At 52.9% G+C, this 15,066-nt stretch overlaps 1 protein-coding gene across 3 annotated transcripts in view; it reads right to left on the reverse strand.

The window, feature by feature from the left end:
- Positions 1-15,066, reverse strand: part of LOC134338998 (fibulin-2-like) — a 49,152-nt gene that overhangs the window by 22,383 nt on the left and 11,703 nt on the right. For 2 of the 3 annotated variants that reach the window (XM_063035226.1, XM_063035224.1), the window contains exons 3-9: positions 14,506-14,604; positions 11,406-11,517; positions 10,507-10,636; positions 9,670-9,886; positions 6,493-6,561; positions 6,116-6,217; positions 1,899-2,039 (exon numbers count right to left, since the gene is read on the reverse strand). In XM_063035226.1, coding sequence (XP_062891296.1) covers positions 1,899-2,039; positions 6,116-6,217; positions 6,493-6,561; positions 9,670-9,886; positions 10,507-10,636; positions 11,406-11,517; positions 14,506-14,604 — 870 coding nt within the window. The remainder of the gene's footprint in view (positions 1-1,898; positions 2,040-6,115; positions 6,218-6,492; positions 6,562-9,669; positions 9,887-10,506; positions 10,637-11,405; positions 11,518-14,505; positions 14,605-15,066) is intronic. The other variant, XM_063035227.1, reaches the window with a different exon arrangement.

The raw sequence follows: 15,066 nt of genomic DNA on the forward strand, positions 1-15,066 counted from the left end.
TGTACACAGACCGGTGTCTCTCAGTCACTCTCTCTCGGGGGGGAGATCTGTACACTGACTGGTGTCTCTCAGTCCCTCTCGGGGGGCGAGATCTGTACACTGACCGGTGTCTCTCAGTCCCTTTCTCTCAGGGGAGATCTGTACACTGACCGGTGTCTCTCAGTCCCTCTCTCTCAGGGGGAGATCTGTACACTGACTGGTGTCTCTCAGTCCCTCTCTCTCAGGGGAGATTTGTACACTGACCGGTGTCTCTCAGTCCCTCTCTCTCAGGGGAGATCTGTACATTGACCATTGTCTCTCTGTCCCTCTCTCTCAGGGGAGATTTGTACACTGACCTGTGTCTCGCAGTCCCTCTTGGTGGGGGGGGGGGTGCGAGATCTGTACACTGACCAGTGTCCCTCAGTCCCTCTCTCTCAGGGGAAATTTGTACACTGACCGGTGTCTCTCAGTCCCTCTCTCTCAGGGGAAGTTCTGAACACTGACCAGAGTTTCTCAGTCCCTCTCGGGGGGCGGGGGGGAGATCTGTACAGTGCCCGGTGTCTCTCAGTCCTTGTCTCTCAGGGGAGATCTGTAAACTGACCGGTGTCTCTCAGTACTTGTCTCTCAGGTGAGATCTGTACATTGACCGGTGTCTCTCAGTCCATCTTGTGGGGAGATCTATATACTGACCGGTGTCTCTCAGTCCCTCTCTCTCAGGGGAGATTTGTACACTGACCAGTGTCTCTCAGTCCCTCTCTCTCGGGGAGAGATCTGTACACTGACTGGTGTCTCTCAGTCCCTTTTTCTCAGGGGAGATTTGGACACTGACCGGTGTCTTTCAGTCCCTTTCTCTCAGGGGAGATTTGTACACTGACCGGTGTGTCTCAGTCACTCACTCTCAGGGGAGATTTGTACACTGACCGGTGTCTCTCAGTCCCTCTCTCTCAGTGGAGATCTGTACACAGACCGGTGTCTCTCAGTCACTCTCTCTCGGGGGGGAGATCTGTACACTGACTGGTGTCTCTCAGTCCCTCTAGGGGGGCGAGATCTGTACACTGACCGGTGTCTCTCAGTCCCTTTTTCTCAGGGGAGATTTGTACACTGACCGGTGTCTCTCAGTCCCTTTCTCTCAGGGGAGATTTGTACACTGACTGGTGTGTCTCAGTCACTCTCTCTCAGGGGAGATTTGTACACTGACCGGTGTCTCTCAGTCCCTCTCTCTCAGGGGGAGATCTGTACACTGACCGGTGTCTCTCAGTCCCTCTCTCTCAGTGGAGATCTGTACACAGACCGGTGTCTCTCAGTCACTCTCTCTCGGCGGGGAGATCTGTACACTGACTGGTGTCTCTCAGTCCCTCTCGGGGGGCGAGATCTGTACACTGACCAGTGTCTCTCAGTCCCTTTTTCTCAGGGGAGATTTGTACACTGACCGGTGTCTCTCAGTCCCTTTCTCTCAGGGGAGATCTGTACACTGACTGGTGTCTCTCAGTCCCTCTCTCTCAGTGGAGATCTGTACACAGACCGGTGTCTCTCAGTCACTCCCTCTCGAGGGGGAGATCTGTACACTGACCAGTCTCCCTCAATCCCTCTCTCTCAGGGGAGATTTGTACACTAACCGGTGTCTCTCAGTCCCTCTCGGGGGTGAGATCTGTACACTGACCAGTGTCCCTCAGTCCCTCTCTCTCAGGGGAGATTTGTACACTGACCGGTGTCTCTCAGTCCCTCTCTCTCGGGGAGAGATCTGTACACTGACCGGTGTCTCTCTGTCCCTCTCTCTCAGGGAAGGAAGGGGGAGGGGAGGTGCTCTATACAGTGAACATTTTTTGTCAGATTCCCCTGCAGTTTCTGTTCGACACAGCGGCGGACACAGGACACAAGTTGAGGGATCAGTCCCAGAGGAGTCCGGATGTAATCCTTACCGACACAGGTTCCCTGTTGGCTCATCGAGAAACCGTCCTTGCACAGCCCCGCGCTCTGTACACAGCTGAACGATCCTTCGAGATTGATGCACCTATGTTGTCCGGAGCAGTTGTGAGACCCTGACGCGCACTCGTCCACATCTGTCCGCGGGGGGCGGGGGGTGCAGGGGGTGGGAGTGGGGAGAGGCGAGGGTGCAGGAGAGGAGAGACAGGGAAGAGTGGTAGGGAAGGGATATTAAAGAATAAGAGGTAAGAACAGCATTATTTTCACACGGACATCATAACAAATAGTAAAATGTGTTGTTGCGTCCCCGGGCTGCACATTCCACACCCCACCACACTCTGCGTAAAAACTTTACCTCTGACATCCACCCGCCCCCCCATACTTCCCTCCAATCACCTTAAAATGGTGCCCCCTCGTATTAACCATTTCCATCCTGGGATAAAGCTGCTGGCTATGCACTTTAGCCACGCCTTTTATGATCTTGTACAGCTCTATCAAGTCGCCTCTCACTCCAAAGAGAAAAGTCCTGGCTGATTCAACCTATAAGACAATCAGGCAGCAGGATGGTAAATCTCCTCTGCACCCTCTCTAAAGCTTCCACTCCTTCCTATAATGAGGCAACTAGAACTGAACACAATACTCTAAGAACAGCAGGAATTCTGTAGATGCTGGAAATTCAAGCAACACACATCAAAGTTGCTGGTGAATGCAGCAGGCCAGGCAGCATCTGTAGGAAGAGGTGCAGTCGACGTTTCAGGCCGAGACCCTTCGTCAGGACTAACTGAAGGAAGAGTGAGTAAGGGATTTGAAAGTTGGAGGGGGAGGGGGAGATCCAAAATGATAGGAGAAGACAGGAGGGGGAGGGATAGAGCCAAGAGCTGGACAGGTGATAGGCAAAAGGGATACGAGAGGATCATGGGACAGCAGGTCCGGGAAGAAAGATGAGGGTGGGGGGGACCCAGAGGATGGGCAAGAGGTATATTCAGAGGGACAGAGGGAGAAAAAGGAGAGTGAGAGAAAGAATGTGTGCATAAAAATGAGTAACAGATGGGGTACGAGGGGGAGGTGGGGCCTTAGCGGAAGTTAGAGAAGTCGAAGTTCATGCCATCAGGTTGGATGCTACCCAGACGGAATATAAGGTGTTGTTCCTCCAACCTGAGTGTGGCTTCATCTTTACAGTAGAGGAGGCCGTGGATAGACATGTCAGAATGGGAATGGGATGTGGAATTAATGTGTGGCCACTGGGAGATCCTGCTTTCTCTGGCGGACAGAGCGTAGATGTTCAGCAAAGCGGTCTCCCAGTCTGCGTCAGGTCTCACCAATATATAAAAGGCCACATCGGGAGCACCGGACGCAGTATATCACCGCAGTCGACTCACAGGTTAAGTGTTGCCTCACCTGGAAGGACTGTTTGGGGCCCTGAATGATGGTAAGGGAGGAAGTGTATGGGCATGTGTAGCACTTGTTCCGCTTACACGGATAAGTGCCAGGAGGGAGATCAGTGGGGAGGGATGGGGGGGAACGAATGGACAAGGGAGTTGTGTAGGGAGCGATCCCTGCGGAATGCAGAGGGGGGGGAGGGAAAGATGTGCTTGGTGGTGGGATCCCGTTGGAGGTGGCGGAAGTTACGGAGAATAATATGTTGGACCCGGAGGCTGGTGGGGTGGTAGGTGAGGACCAGGGGAACCCTATTCCTAGTGGGGTGGTGGGAGGATGGAGTGAGAGCAGATGTACGTGAAATGGGGGAGATGCGTTTAAGAGCAGAGTTGATAGTGGAGGAAGGGAAGCCCCTTTCTTTAAAAAAGGAAGACATCTCCCTCGTCCTAGAATGAAAAGCCTCATCCTGAGAGCAGATGCGGCGGAGACGGAGGAATTGCGAGAAGGGGATGGCGTTTTTGCAAGAGACAGGGTGAGAAGAGGAATAGTCCAGATAGCTGTGAGAGTCAGTAGGCTTATAGTAGACATCAGTGGATAAGCTGTCTCCAGAGACAGAGACAGAAAGATCTAGAAAGGGGAGGGAGGTGTCGGAAATGGACCAGGTAAACTTGAGGGCAGGGTGAAAGTTGGAGGCAAAGTTAATAAAGTCAACGAGTTCTGCATGCGTGCAGGAAGCAGCGCCAATGCAGTCGTCGATGTAGCAAAGGAAAAGTGGGGGACAGATACCAGAATAGGCACGGAACATAGATTGTTCCACAAACCCAACAAAAAGGCAGGCATAGCTAGGACCCATATCCTCTGATTAATGAAGGCCAACACTTCGTACACCTTTTTAACCAACTTCTTGACTTGGGGGCACCTATGGACGTGGACCCCAGGATCCCTCAGTCATTAACCCTGTGCCTGCCCTCAAATGCACCCTTCCAAAGTTAATCACCTCATACTTTCCTGGGTTAAACTCCATCTGCCACTGCTCAGCCCAGTTCTGCTTCCAGTCTATGGCCCGCTGTAACCTACAACAACCTTCCACACAGCCCCACCCACCAACCTTCATGTCATCTGCAAACCTACTAACCCACCCTTCCCTCATCCCAGTCATTTATAAAAATCACAAAGAGGAGGGGTCCCAGAACAGATCCCTGTGGAACATCACTGCTCACCGACCTCCAGGCAGAATACGTTCCTTCAAAAGTGCAAAGTTCCAGGTAAGTCTATTATCAAAGTACATTTATTTCAATACACACTACCTTGAGATTCATTTTCTTGCAGAAATTCACAGTGGAACAAAGAAATGTGATAGATTCATGTGGTAGAGCGCAAAGTCTGACACACAACCAATGTGCAAAAGACAAACTGTGCAAATTCAATAAGAATTAATTAACACAGAGAACGTGAGTTGTCGAGTCCTTCAAAGCGAGTCTGCAGGTTGTGGAATCAGTTCAGTGTTGGGGTGAGTGAAGTTATCCACACTCGTTCAGGAGCCATAAGGCATAGCAGCAGAACCAGGCCATTCAACCCATTGACTCTCTGCTATTCAATTACGGCTGATTTACTTTCCCTCTCAACCCCATTCTCCTGCCTTCTCCCCATAACCTTTGACACCCCAACTAATCAAGAACCTATCAACCTCCACTTTAATTATACCCAGTGACCCGGCCTCCACAACCATCTGTGACAATGAATTCCACAGATTCACATCAAAGTTGCTGGTGAATGCAGCAGGCCAGGCAGCATCTCTGGGAAGAGCTACAGTCGACGTTTCGGGCCGAGACCCTTCGTCAGGACTAACTGAAGGAAGGGTTAGTAAGAGATTTGAAAGTGGGAGGGGAAGGGGGAGATCCAAAATGATAGGAGAAGACAGGAGGGGGAGGGACGGAGCCAAGAGCTGGACAGCTGATTGGCAAAGGGGATATGAGAGGATCATGGGACTGGAAGCCCGGGGAGAAAGACGGTGGGGGGGACCCAGAGGATGGGCAAGGGGTATAGTCAGAGGGAGAAAAAGGAGAGTGAGAGAAAGAATGTGTGTATATAAATAAATAACGGATGGGGTACGAGGGGGAGCTGGGGCATTAGCGGAAGTCAATGCTCATGCCATCAGGTTGGAGGATACCCAGGCGGAATATAAGGTGTTGTTCCTCCAACCTGAGTGTGGCTTCATCTTTACAGTAGAGGAGGCCGTGAATAGACATGTCAGAATGGGAATGGGATGTGGAATTCTTCCAAGAGATGCTGCCTGGCCTGCTGCGTTCGCCAACAACTTTGATGTGTGTTGCTTGAATTTCCAGCATCTGCAGAATTCCTGTTGTCCACCGCCCTCTGGTTCTCGTTTTCTGAGGCTGTGCCCTCTGGTCCCAGAGTCCCCCACCAGACTCTCTCCACATCCACTCCATCTCGGCCTTTCAATATTTGGTAAGTTTCAATAAAATTCCCCCCCCCCCCGCCCACACATACACACAATTCTTCAAAATCAGTGAGTACAGGCCCAGAGGCATCAAACACTCCTCATATATTAACCCTTTCATTCCTGTGATTATTCTCTCCCCTGGGCCCTCTCCAGTGCTAGCTCATCTTTTTCTTGGATATGTGGCCCAAAACTGCTCACAATACTCTGACTAGCAGTACCGTTCCTGAACCTGGTGGTGTCGTCCTGTATTCCGAATCCAAGTTGCCCCGGATCCCGTGCCTCCCGAATTTCGGAATGGCGAAGGTTTGTCGCGCTGTGGGAAGAGGACGGTGGGAGGTTTACGAAAGGCTTCGGGTTGGGGGTGTGCATTACCTTCACAGGACATTCCGTCTGCCAGCAGCTGATACCCCGGCAGGCAGGTACACACGTGCGAACGTCCGAACGGAGAGCAGGTCTGGGAGCAGCGAATCTGCCCTGGGAACACGACATCAGTCATTAAAATGCACGGCCCCCGCCACGGGCGTGGGGTGGGAGGGGAGGGGGAATGGATTCCGATTGCCGGAGACAACCCCCACCCCGCGAAAATCTCCGCTTTCACGTTCTGAGGAAGCCTTTCAATTGCAGATGGACAGCAAGGAGGGGGCGAAGAGGGAGAGAGGGCAGGCAGAGGGATGGGGCAGCGAGCCGGAAGGGTCACCACAGGAGGGGCAGCGGGGAGGGAGTGGGACTGGGGGAAGAGCTGACCTTACCTGCGCAGACATCTTCCTCCCCCGGTGACCGGCTCCCCTGTCTTCTCTCCCCTCCACTTCTGCCTGCCTCTGCCAGGGAGAGAGAGATTCAGTCACTGGCACACAACCATATCGCAGCCGGGATGATGTCCCTGGGCTCTACCCTCTCCTGATGGGGGCTGAGTGGGGTGTGGGTGTGGAGGGGGTGGGGGGAAGATATCTCCTCTCGATTCTCGCTGCTGCGCCCACTCAGCCTGTGACGCACCAAGACTCGCTAACTGGCTGAGAGGGAGGGAATTTCACCCAGGGAGCGGCGGGAGTCCGGCCAAAGAAGTTTAGGTGACCCCATGCTCGGACCAGAGGGCTTGAGTTAAGAGGACAGACTGGGACTGATTTCCCTGGAGCGAAGGATGGTGGGGTGGGGGAATTGTACTGAGATGTGTAGGATCAAGAGGGGCAAAGGTCAGTCACTACATTTCCCCATAGTGTAGGGGAGTCCGATAGGGTGGACAGAGTGGATGTGGCAAAGTTGTTTCCCATGTTGGGGGAGTCTAGTACGAGGGGGCATGACTTAAGGATTGAAGGGCGCCCATTCAGAACAGAAATGTGAAGAAATTTTTTTAGCCAGAGGGTGGTGAATCTATGGAATTTGTTGCCACGGGCGGTAGTGAAGGTCAAGTCATTGGGTGTATTTAACGCAGAGATTGATAGGTATCTGAGTAGCCAGGGCATCAAAGGTTATGGTGAGAAGGCGGGGGAGTGGGACTAAATGGGAGAATGGATCAGCTCATGATAAAATGGCGGAGCAGACTCGATGGGCCGAATGGCCGCCTTCTGCTCCTTTGTCTTATGGTCTTATGGTCAAGGTGTATGGGGTGTGTTGGCCTTCATTAATTGGGGGATTGAGTTCAAGAGCTGAGAGGTAACGCTGCAGCTCTATAAAACCCTGGTCAGACCACACTCTGACAGTGTTCAGTTCTGGTCGATTCATTACAGGAAGGATGAGGAATATTTAGGGAGGCTGCAGAGGAGATTCACCAGGATGCTGCCTGGATTAGAGAGGGTGCAAGGGAGATTCACCAGGATGCTGCCTGGATTAGGGAGGGTGCAGAGGAGATTCACCAGGATGCTGCCTGGATTGGAGAGGGTGCAAGGGAGATTCACCAGGACGCTGCCTGGATTGGACAGGGTGCAAGGGAGATTCACCAGGATGCTGCCCGGATTAGAGAGGGTGCAGAGGAGATTCACCAGGATGCTGCCTGGATTAGAGAGGGTGCAAGGGAGATTCACCAGGATGCTGCCTGGATTGGAGAGGGTGCAGAGGAGATTCACCAGGATGCTGCCTGGATTAGAGAGGGTGCAGAGGAGATTCACCAGGATGCTGCCTGGATTGGACAGGGTGCAGAGGAGATTCACCAGGATGCTGCCTGGATTAGAGAGGGTGCAGAGGAGATTCACCAGGATGCTGCCTGGATTAGAGAGGGTGCAGAGGAGATTCACCAGGATGCTGCCTGGATTGGACAGGGTGCAAGGGAGATTCACCAGGATGCTGCCTGGATTAGGGAGGGTGCAGAGGAGATTCACCAGGATGCTGCCTGGATTAGAGAGGGTGCAAGGGAGATTCACCAGGATGCTGCCTGGATTAGGGAGGGTGCAGAGGAGATTCACCAGGATGCTGCCTGGATTGGAGAGGGTGCAAGGGAGATTCACCAGGACGCTGCCTGGATTGGACAGGGTGCAAGGGAGATTCACCAGGATGCTGCCTGGATTAGAGAGGGTGCAGAGGAGATTCACCAGGATGCTGCCTGGATTAGAGAGGGTGCAAGGGAGATTCACCAGGATGCTGCCTGGATTGGAGAGGGTGCAGAGGAGATTCACCAGGATGCTGCCTGGATTAGAGAGGGTGCAGAGGAGATTCACCAGGATGCTGCCTGGATTGGACAGGGTGCAGAGGAGATTCACCAGGATGCTGCCTGGATTAGAGAGGGTGCAGAGGAGATTCACCAGGATGCTGCCTGGATTAGAGAGGGTGCAGAGGAGATTCACCAGGATGCTGCCTGGATTGGACAGGGTGCAAGGGAGATTCACCAGGATGCTGCCTGGATTAGGGAGGGTGCAGAGGAGATTCACCAGGATGCTGCCTGGATTAGAGAGGGTGCAAGGGAGATTCACCAGGATGCTGCCTGGATTGGTGAGGGTGCAGAGGAGATTTACCAGGACGCTGCCTGGATTGGCGAGGGTGCAAGGGAGATTCACCAGGATGCTGCCTGGATTAGAGAGGGTGCAGAGGAGATTCACCAGGATGCTGCCTGGATTGGAGAGGGTGCAAGGGAGATTCACCAGGATGCTGCCTGGATTAGAGCGAGTGCAGAGGAGATTCACCAGGATGCTGCCTGGATTAGAGAGGGTGCAGAGGAGATTCACCAGGATGCTGCCTGGATTAGAGAGGGTGCAGAGGAGATTCACCAGGATGCTGCCTGGATTGGACAGGGTGCAAGGGAGATTCACCAGGATGCTGCCTGGATTAGAGCGAGTGCAGAGGAGATTCACCAGGATGCTGCCTGGATTAGAGAGGGTGCAGAGGAGATTCACCAGGATGCTGCCTGGATTGGCGAGGGTGCAAGGGAGATTCACCAGGATGCTGCCTGGATTAGAGAGCGTTTTTTATGAGGAAAGGTTGAGTTAGCTAGGGCTTTACTTTTTGGAAAGGAGGATGAGGAAAGGTAACTTGATAGAGATATATGAGATGATAAGAGGCACAGACTGAGTGGGATGAAAGGGTTAATACAAGAGGGCATATTTTTTAGGTGATTGGAGGAAAGTATAGAGGGAACGTCAGAAGTTTGTGTTTTTTTTAACACAGAGTGGTGGGTGTGTGGAATGCCCTGCCAGGGGTGGTGATAGATGCGATACTTTAGGACACTCAAAAGAATCTTAAGACTCATGGATGATAGAAAAATGGAGAGTTATTGGGAGGGAAGGGTTAGATTAGTTTTAGAATCGGTAAAAGGGTCAATACAACATTGTAAGCCGAAGGGTCTGTACTGTGATGTTTGTGTGTCTGGGACACACAATCCTGTCCTGTGACGAATCCTCGTACCACCGATCTCCAAATAAATGCGGCCCCTTCCCGCGTACCTTCTTGTCCTGAGTACCTCCAGGTCGGGCCCCTCCCTCTCCCCTCACCCCCTCACTCACCCACTGACACGTCCTCCTGCGGCCGCCTTGCCTCCCGGCGGTTCCCGGTCGAGGAGGGCTTGTCCGAGCCCCGGCTTCCGGACGGGTGTGGGTCGGCCTGACGGTGGCAGCAGACGGAGGCGGCCTGGGAACAGGCAGTTCCTAGCCGAGCGGGCCAGTCGCAGGGCAGGCCGCGGGATGCCGAGTGCAGGCCGAGCCAGCAGCACTTGCAGCAGCGCTAGGAGGGGAGAGATGGGCTGAGTGGCCAGACATGTCTTGTCCCACCTCTACCCTTTGCTTTCCAGACCCAGCCCAGGGCAGGGGGAGGGGGAAGTGGGAGAGGTGGGGTAATCAGGTTGAGAGGAAGGGGAGGCTCGAGGGGTAGGCTGGAGGTGGAGGGAGAGGGGAGAAAGAGGAAATGGGAGCAATGGAGGGGAGAGGTAGGAGGGAGGAAGGAGGAGGGAAGAGAGAGATGGAAAGAAGGAAAGAGGAGGGGGGAGGAGGGAGGGAAAGAGAAGGGGTCAGTTTGTGTTTTATATTTGTAATTAATTTAGATCACTTCGTAGAGATCTCTTTTCACTTTGACACAAAAGTTTTTCTGTTGATCAGTGTCAAAAAAAAACAAATTATATCTACTGTGATTCAATGATGTAAAACAATAAAATATGAACATTTCCGGGGTGGGGGGAGCAGGGAGCAGGTGAATACTTTTCATCGGCCCTGTTCCTTGATTGAAACCCAGCCTGGGATCAGACTGTGCAGTATTGGTCAGGACCTCTGCCCCCAAGACCTCCCCCCGCCCCCTTTTCCACCCCAGTGGGCTCTGGAGCCGGGCGAGGTGCAGGGAAGGGAGCTTACCTGAAATGAATCTGACCCGCAGCCTTCTTTCTCATCCCGGAGACACGGGTCCCCGCTCTGCGCGGCCTCCACGCCCGCCCGGCACCGGGTCTCCTCGAGCTCCGACAGACAGCACTGGTCCTGCAGCTCCCTGGGTTGGGGGGGGGAGGTTGGGTGGCGAGGACGGAGACGTCCCACAGTGCGGAGCAGAGACATGTCCAGTACAGCGGGGAGAGGGGGAGGAGACAACATAGACCCCGACACGATCACGATCACGATCACGATCGATCTCTCTCTCTCTCACTCACAAGGACACACTCAAGGTACTTACACAAGTGAATGACGCACTGAGACCCTATGCACACTGAAATTATATTCTCACGCACGTACGTCATCTCTCACACTCACGCACAGACTTCACACACTGACATTACCCGCTATTAGACGTAGATGTCAGATACACACAAAAAGACACACACAGTCTCACACACACACTGAGACACACACGTTCTCGCCCACACACACAGGCGCACACACATTCTCACACTCAGATACAAACGTTCTTGCCCACACACTCAGACGCACACATTCTCGCCGACACATACATTCTCACTCACACACACTCAAGACTCCCACAGAAACGCAGATCCCCGTGCCCAAGACCAAGGGTCTTACAGGAAAATATTCAGAGATTCACAGGCACAGATCCAGAGAGGAGCGCAGACACACTCCGACAAATAAACAGTTATACACGGGAACAAGCACTGAGCGTGTGGACACGTACACATTCCTGAACACACCGCTCTGACTGACAGATACGAACAGGGACGTACACAGGTCGCAGGTGGATGTACACACAGGTGTGTAGTCACGCACACATTCTGACAGGACCAATGCAGCAACAATAGCGAAGGAATTACCTGCAGACCTGCGAATCCGCCTGGGGGGCCGACTCCCTGGGGCACTTCCCGTCTGCGGAGGCCCGGCGCCGTCCGGCGGCACAGCAGGAGGTGAGGGACTCCGGGAGTCTGGCTGAGGAGAGGAGCGTACAGGAAAGCTAGGCTCGCAAACGACGCGTAAACTTTGGGCAACACACATAAAAGTTGCTGGTGACTGTACCTCTTCCTAGAGATGCTGCCTGGCCTGCTGCGTTCACCAGCAACTTTCATGTGTTTGCTTGAAATTCCAGCATCTGCAGATATCCTCGTGTTTGCGTTAACTTCGGAGTAGGTACGGGGAATGAGTGTGAATTCCAATCGGAGCCTGGAACGAGCCGCCAGAGGTAGTGGTAGAGGCAGAGACCATAAGATATAGGAGCAGAAATAGACCATTCGGCCCATCGTCTGCTTCACCATTCCAGCATGACCGACCCATTTCCCTCGCAACCCTATTCTTCTGCCTTCTCCCTGTAATCTTTCACGCCCTGGCTAATTAAGGATGTATCAATCTCCATTTTACACCAACACACAATCCGTGGCAAACAGATTCACCACGCCGTTGGCTAAAGAAATTCCTCCTCAACTCCATTCTAAATGAACGCCCTGAGACCGTGCCCTCTGGTCCTAGACTCCTCCGCCATAGGAGACACCCGTCTCCACGTCCACCCTATCAAACCCTTTACACTTTCAATGAGATTCCGCCTCATTCTTCTGAATTCCAGCGAATAAAGGCCCAAAGCTCATGTGAATGATTCCCCTGAACCTCCTCGGAACCCCCTCCAAAGCCGGCACATCCTTTCTTGAGTAAGGGGCCCCAAACTCCTCACAATACTCCAAGTGAGCCCTCACCAGTACCTTAAATCCTTGCTTTTATGTTCTGGTCCTCTTCATGCCATATAGGTGTTCAAGTGGACGGAGGGATCTGGGTTCCTTAAGGTTGTTTTTGCCGGGGGTGGTAATGGGGACAAGCTCCCACTACCTATTGAAAGCTCCCAATGGCGTGCGTCTCACGTAGCCTCTGACAACCAAGTCCAGCTCCTGGCCTTCACGTGTGGCTTAGCTACTAAGCCCAGCAGAACAGTTTCCACTGACAGGAGAAGGGGCAAAGGCGGGTTACTGGCGCCTTAAAACCAGTCGCTTCGGGCAGATGGGGCTCGTCAGCCGTGGTTGGCAGTTCATCTAAGGAAACTCTGATCTCAAACCTCTGCTGCCTTGCCACTATATCCACTCACGGGGAATGTTTAGGGAGTAAACCCTGAGGGAAACATCCAGAGCCAGGGTCTCTAATACTCTACGTTGATTTCAACGCTGGCTGGCATCTCCTGCGATGCCGCTACCCCTGCCGTTCCTTTGGATTCATCAGCAGCGTGGAGAGGGGGAGCCTGTTACACTGGCAACAGCTCGCTCTCCGTATCGGACTGCTCTGGCTTATGCATCTCGTGAACAACCGGGACACAGCATCCATAGTTGACCATGACCAGTTGGAGGACCTCAAGCAGGCAGAACAGATTTGGCTAAATTTAGCAAGGTTCCTAGCACATACATTGTGGGCCGAATGGCCGGTTCCTGTGCCATAGTTTTATGTTAAAGGGACAAGCCCAGATGGGAATCTCATTTGGTGTGAAGGGGACGTGTTCTGTGCTGTACGTGTTGAGAGGCCACGGGACTGTACTTGCTGTAGTTTAGAAGAATGAGGAGAGGGTCGCATCGAAACCAATCGAATATCGAAAGGCTTAGAAAGAGTGGACATTTAGCGGAGGCTTCCTATAGCTGGGAGTCTAGGATCAGAGGGCACAGCCTCAGAATAGAAGGATGTCCCTTTAGGACAGGGATGAGGAGGAATTTCTTTAGCCAGAGGGTGGTGAATCTGTGGAATTCTTTGCCACGAACGGCTGTGACATTCATTGGGTATACTTAAAGCGGAGTTTGAAAAGTTTTCATTAGTAAGGGCGTCGAAGATTACGGGGTCGGGAGGGACAGTAAATCAGGGCCGACTGGCCTAATTCTGTTCCTCTCATGGAAGGGTGGTGGTGAGGGAGATCCACCTGGGCCAAGATCCGCACATCCCAGAGACAGGAAGTTTCTCCTTATCCCAAGACAAGAATCGACCGTCCCAGCTGTTGACATGATACGCAAAGCCAGGGCAGGACAGTATGGAGACCAAGCTGTTGCCCAGACAGCAGGTTCCCCCTCCACATACCTGATGAACCCAAAGGAACGGCAGAGACCGGTAGAGTTTGGTACCAGCAGCGTCGCAGGAGTTGCCGCTCAGCGTTGAACTCAATATGGGACTGCACTAGGGAGTCCAGCTCTGGACTTCTCCTCGAGGTTTACTCCCGAAGCCTTCCCCATGAGTGGGTACAGCCACGAGGCAGCTGAGGTTTACATAGAACATAGAATAGTACAGCACAGTACAGGCCCTTCGGCCCACAATGTTGAGCCGACCCTTAAACCCTGCCTCCCATATAACCCCCCCCCACCTTAAATTCCTCCATACACCTGTCTCGTAGTCTCTTAAATTTCACTAGTGTATCAGAGTTTTCCTTCTCCGAGATGAGCTGCCAACCACGACTGATACGTTCCATCTGCCTGAAGGGACTGGTTTTAAGGCACCAGTGACCCGCCTTTGTCCCTTCTCCTGTCAGTAGAAACAGTTCCGCCGGGCTTAGTAGCTAAGCCACAATCGAAGGCCAGGAACTGGAACTGGTTTTCAGAGGCTAGTTGAGACACTCACCACTGGGAATATTTAAAAGATCGTGGGAGCTCATCCCCACGACATCCCCCAGCTATGACAATCTCAAAGAGTTTATCTAACCCTAGCGCAATCTGGTGTCCCTCTCCCCAGCCTTTCTCATCGGATGCCTCCTCCTCATCTACCTCAACTCCAACCTCAGTTGACCCTTCTGAAGTGATGGAAGGTTTGACCTGGTGTGATCCCACCAGAGGCAGCCCCCGCACTCTCATTTCCTTCCCTTTGGGGTATGAATGAGCCCCAGCCTAGCAATTATAATACGGCTGTCATACAGACAATGCAGGGGTAAAAGCCACCGCCCTCTCCCCAGCTTCCCCAGTCCCCCGTTACCTCTCTCACGGGAGACAGCGACCTGGGCAGGGTCTGCCAGCTTCTCCTCCGGCCTCGCCTCCTCCCCGTCTGCTCTGGCCGTCACCTTGGAATCTGCGGCTGGAAACAGGCGGTCAGCTCACCCCGACCCCTTTGTTACAAATGTCTCTCTCCCTCCCTCCCCAAGTCCTCCACAAAGCCGCCCGCTAGCGCCCCCATCAGTCTCCCATTCTGCCTCTCCAGCTCACAGAACACAAAACAACGCAGTACAGACCCTTTGGCCATTGATATTGTGTCGATCTTTCAGTCTACTCCAAGATCAACCTAACCCTTCCCTCCCACAGAACCCTCCGTTTTTCTATCTTATCTGCCTATCTAAGAGTCTTTTAAATGTCCCTAATGTATCTGCCTTTACCACCACCTCCGGCATCGTGTTCCATGCAAAAACAACACTCTCTATGTGTAAATAAATACAAACTACCTCTAACATCCCCTATCCCTTCCCCTTAATCACTTTAAAATTACTCCCCCTGTTATTAGATATTTCATCCCTGGGGAAAAATCCCTGCTATCTTTTTGATC

Source organism: Mobula hypostoma, chromosome 28 (assembly GCF_963921235.1).
Source record: "Mobula hypostoma chromosome 28, sMobHyp1.1, whole genome shotgun sequence".
NCBI classification, from domain to species: domain Eukaryota; kingdom Metazoa; phylum Chordata; class Chondrichthyes; order Myliobatiformes; family Myliobatidae; genus Mobula; species Mobula hypostoma.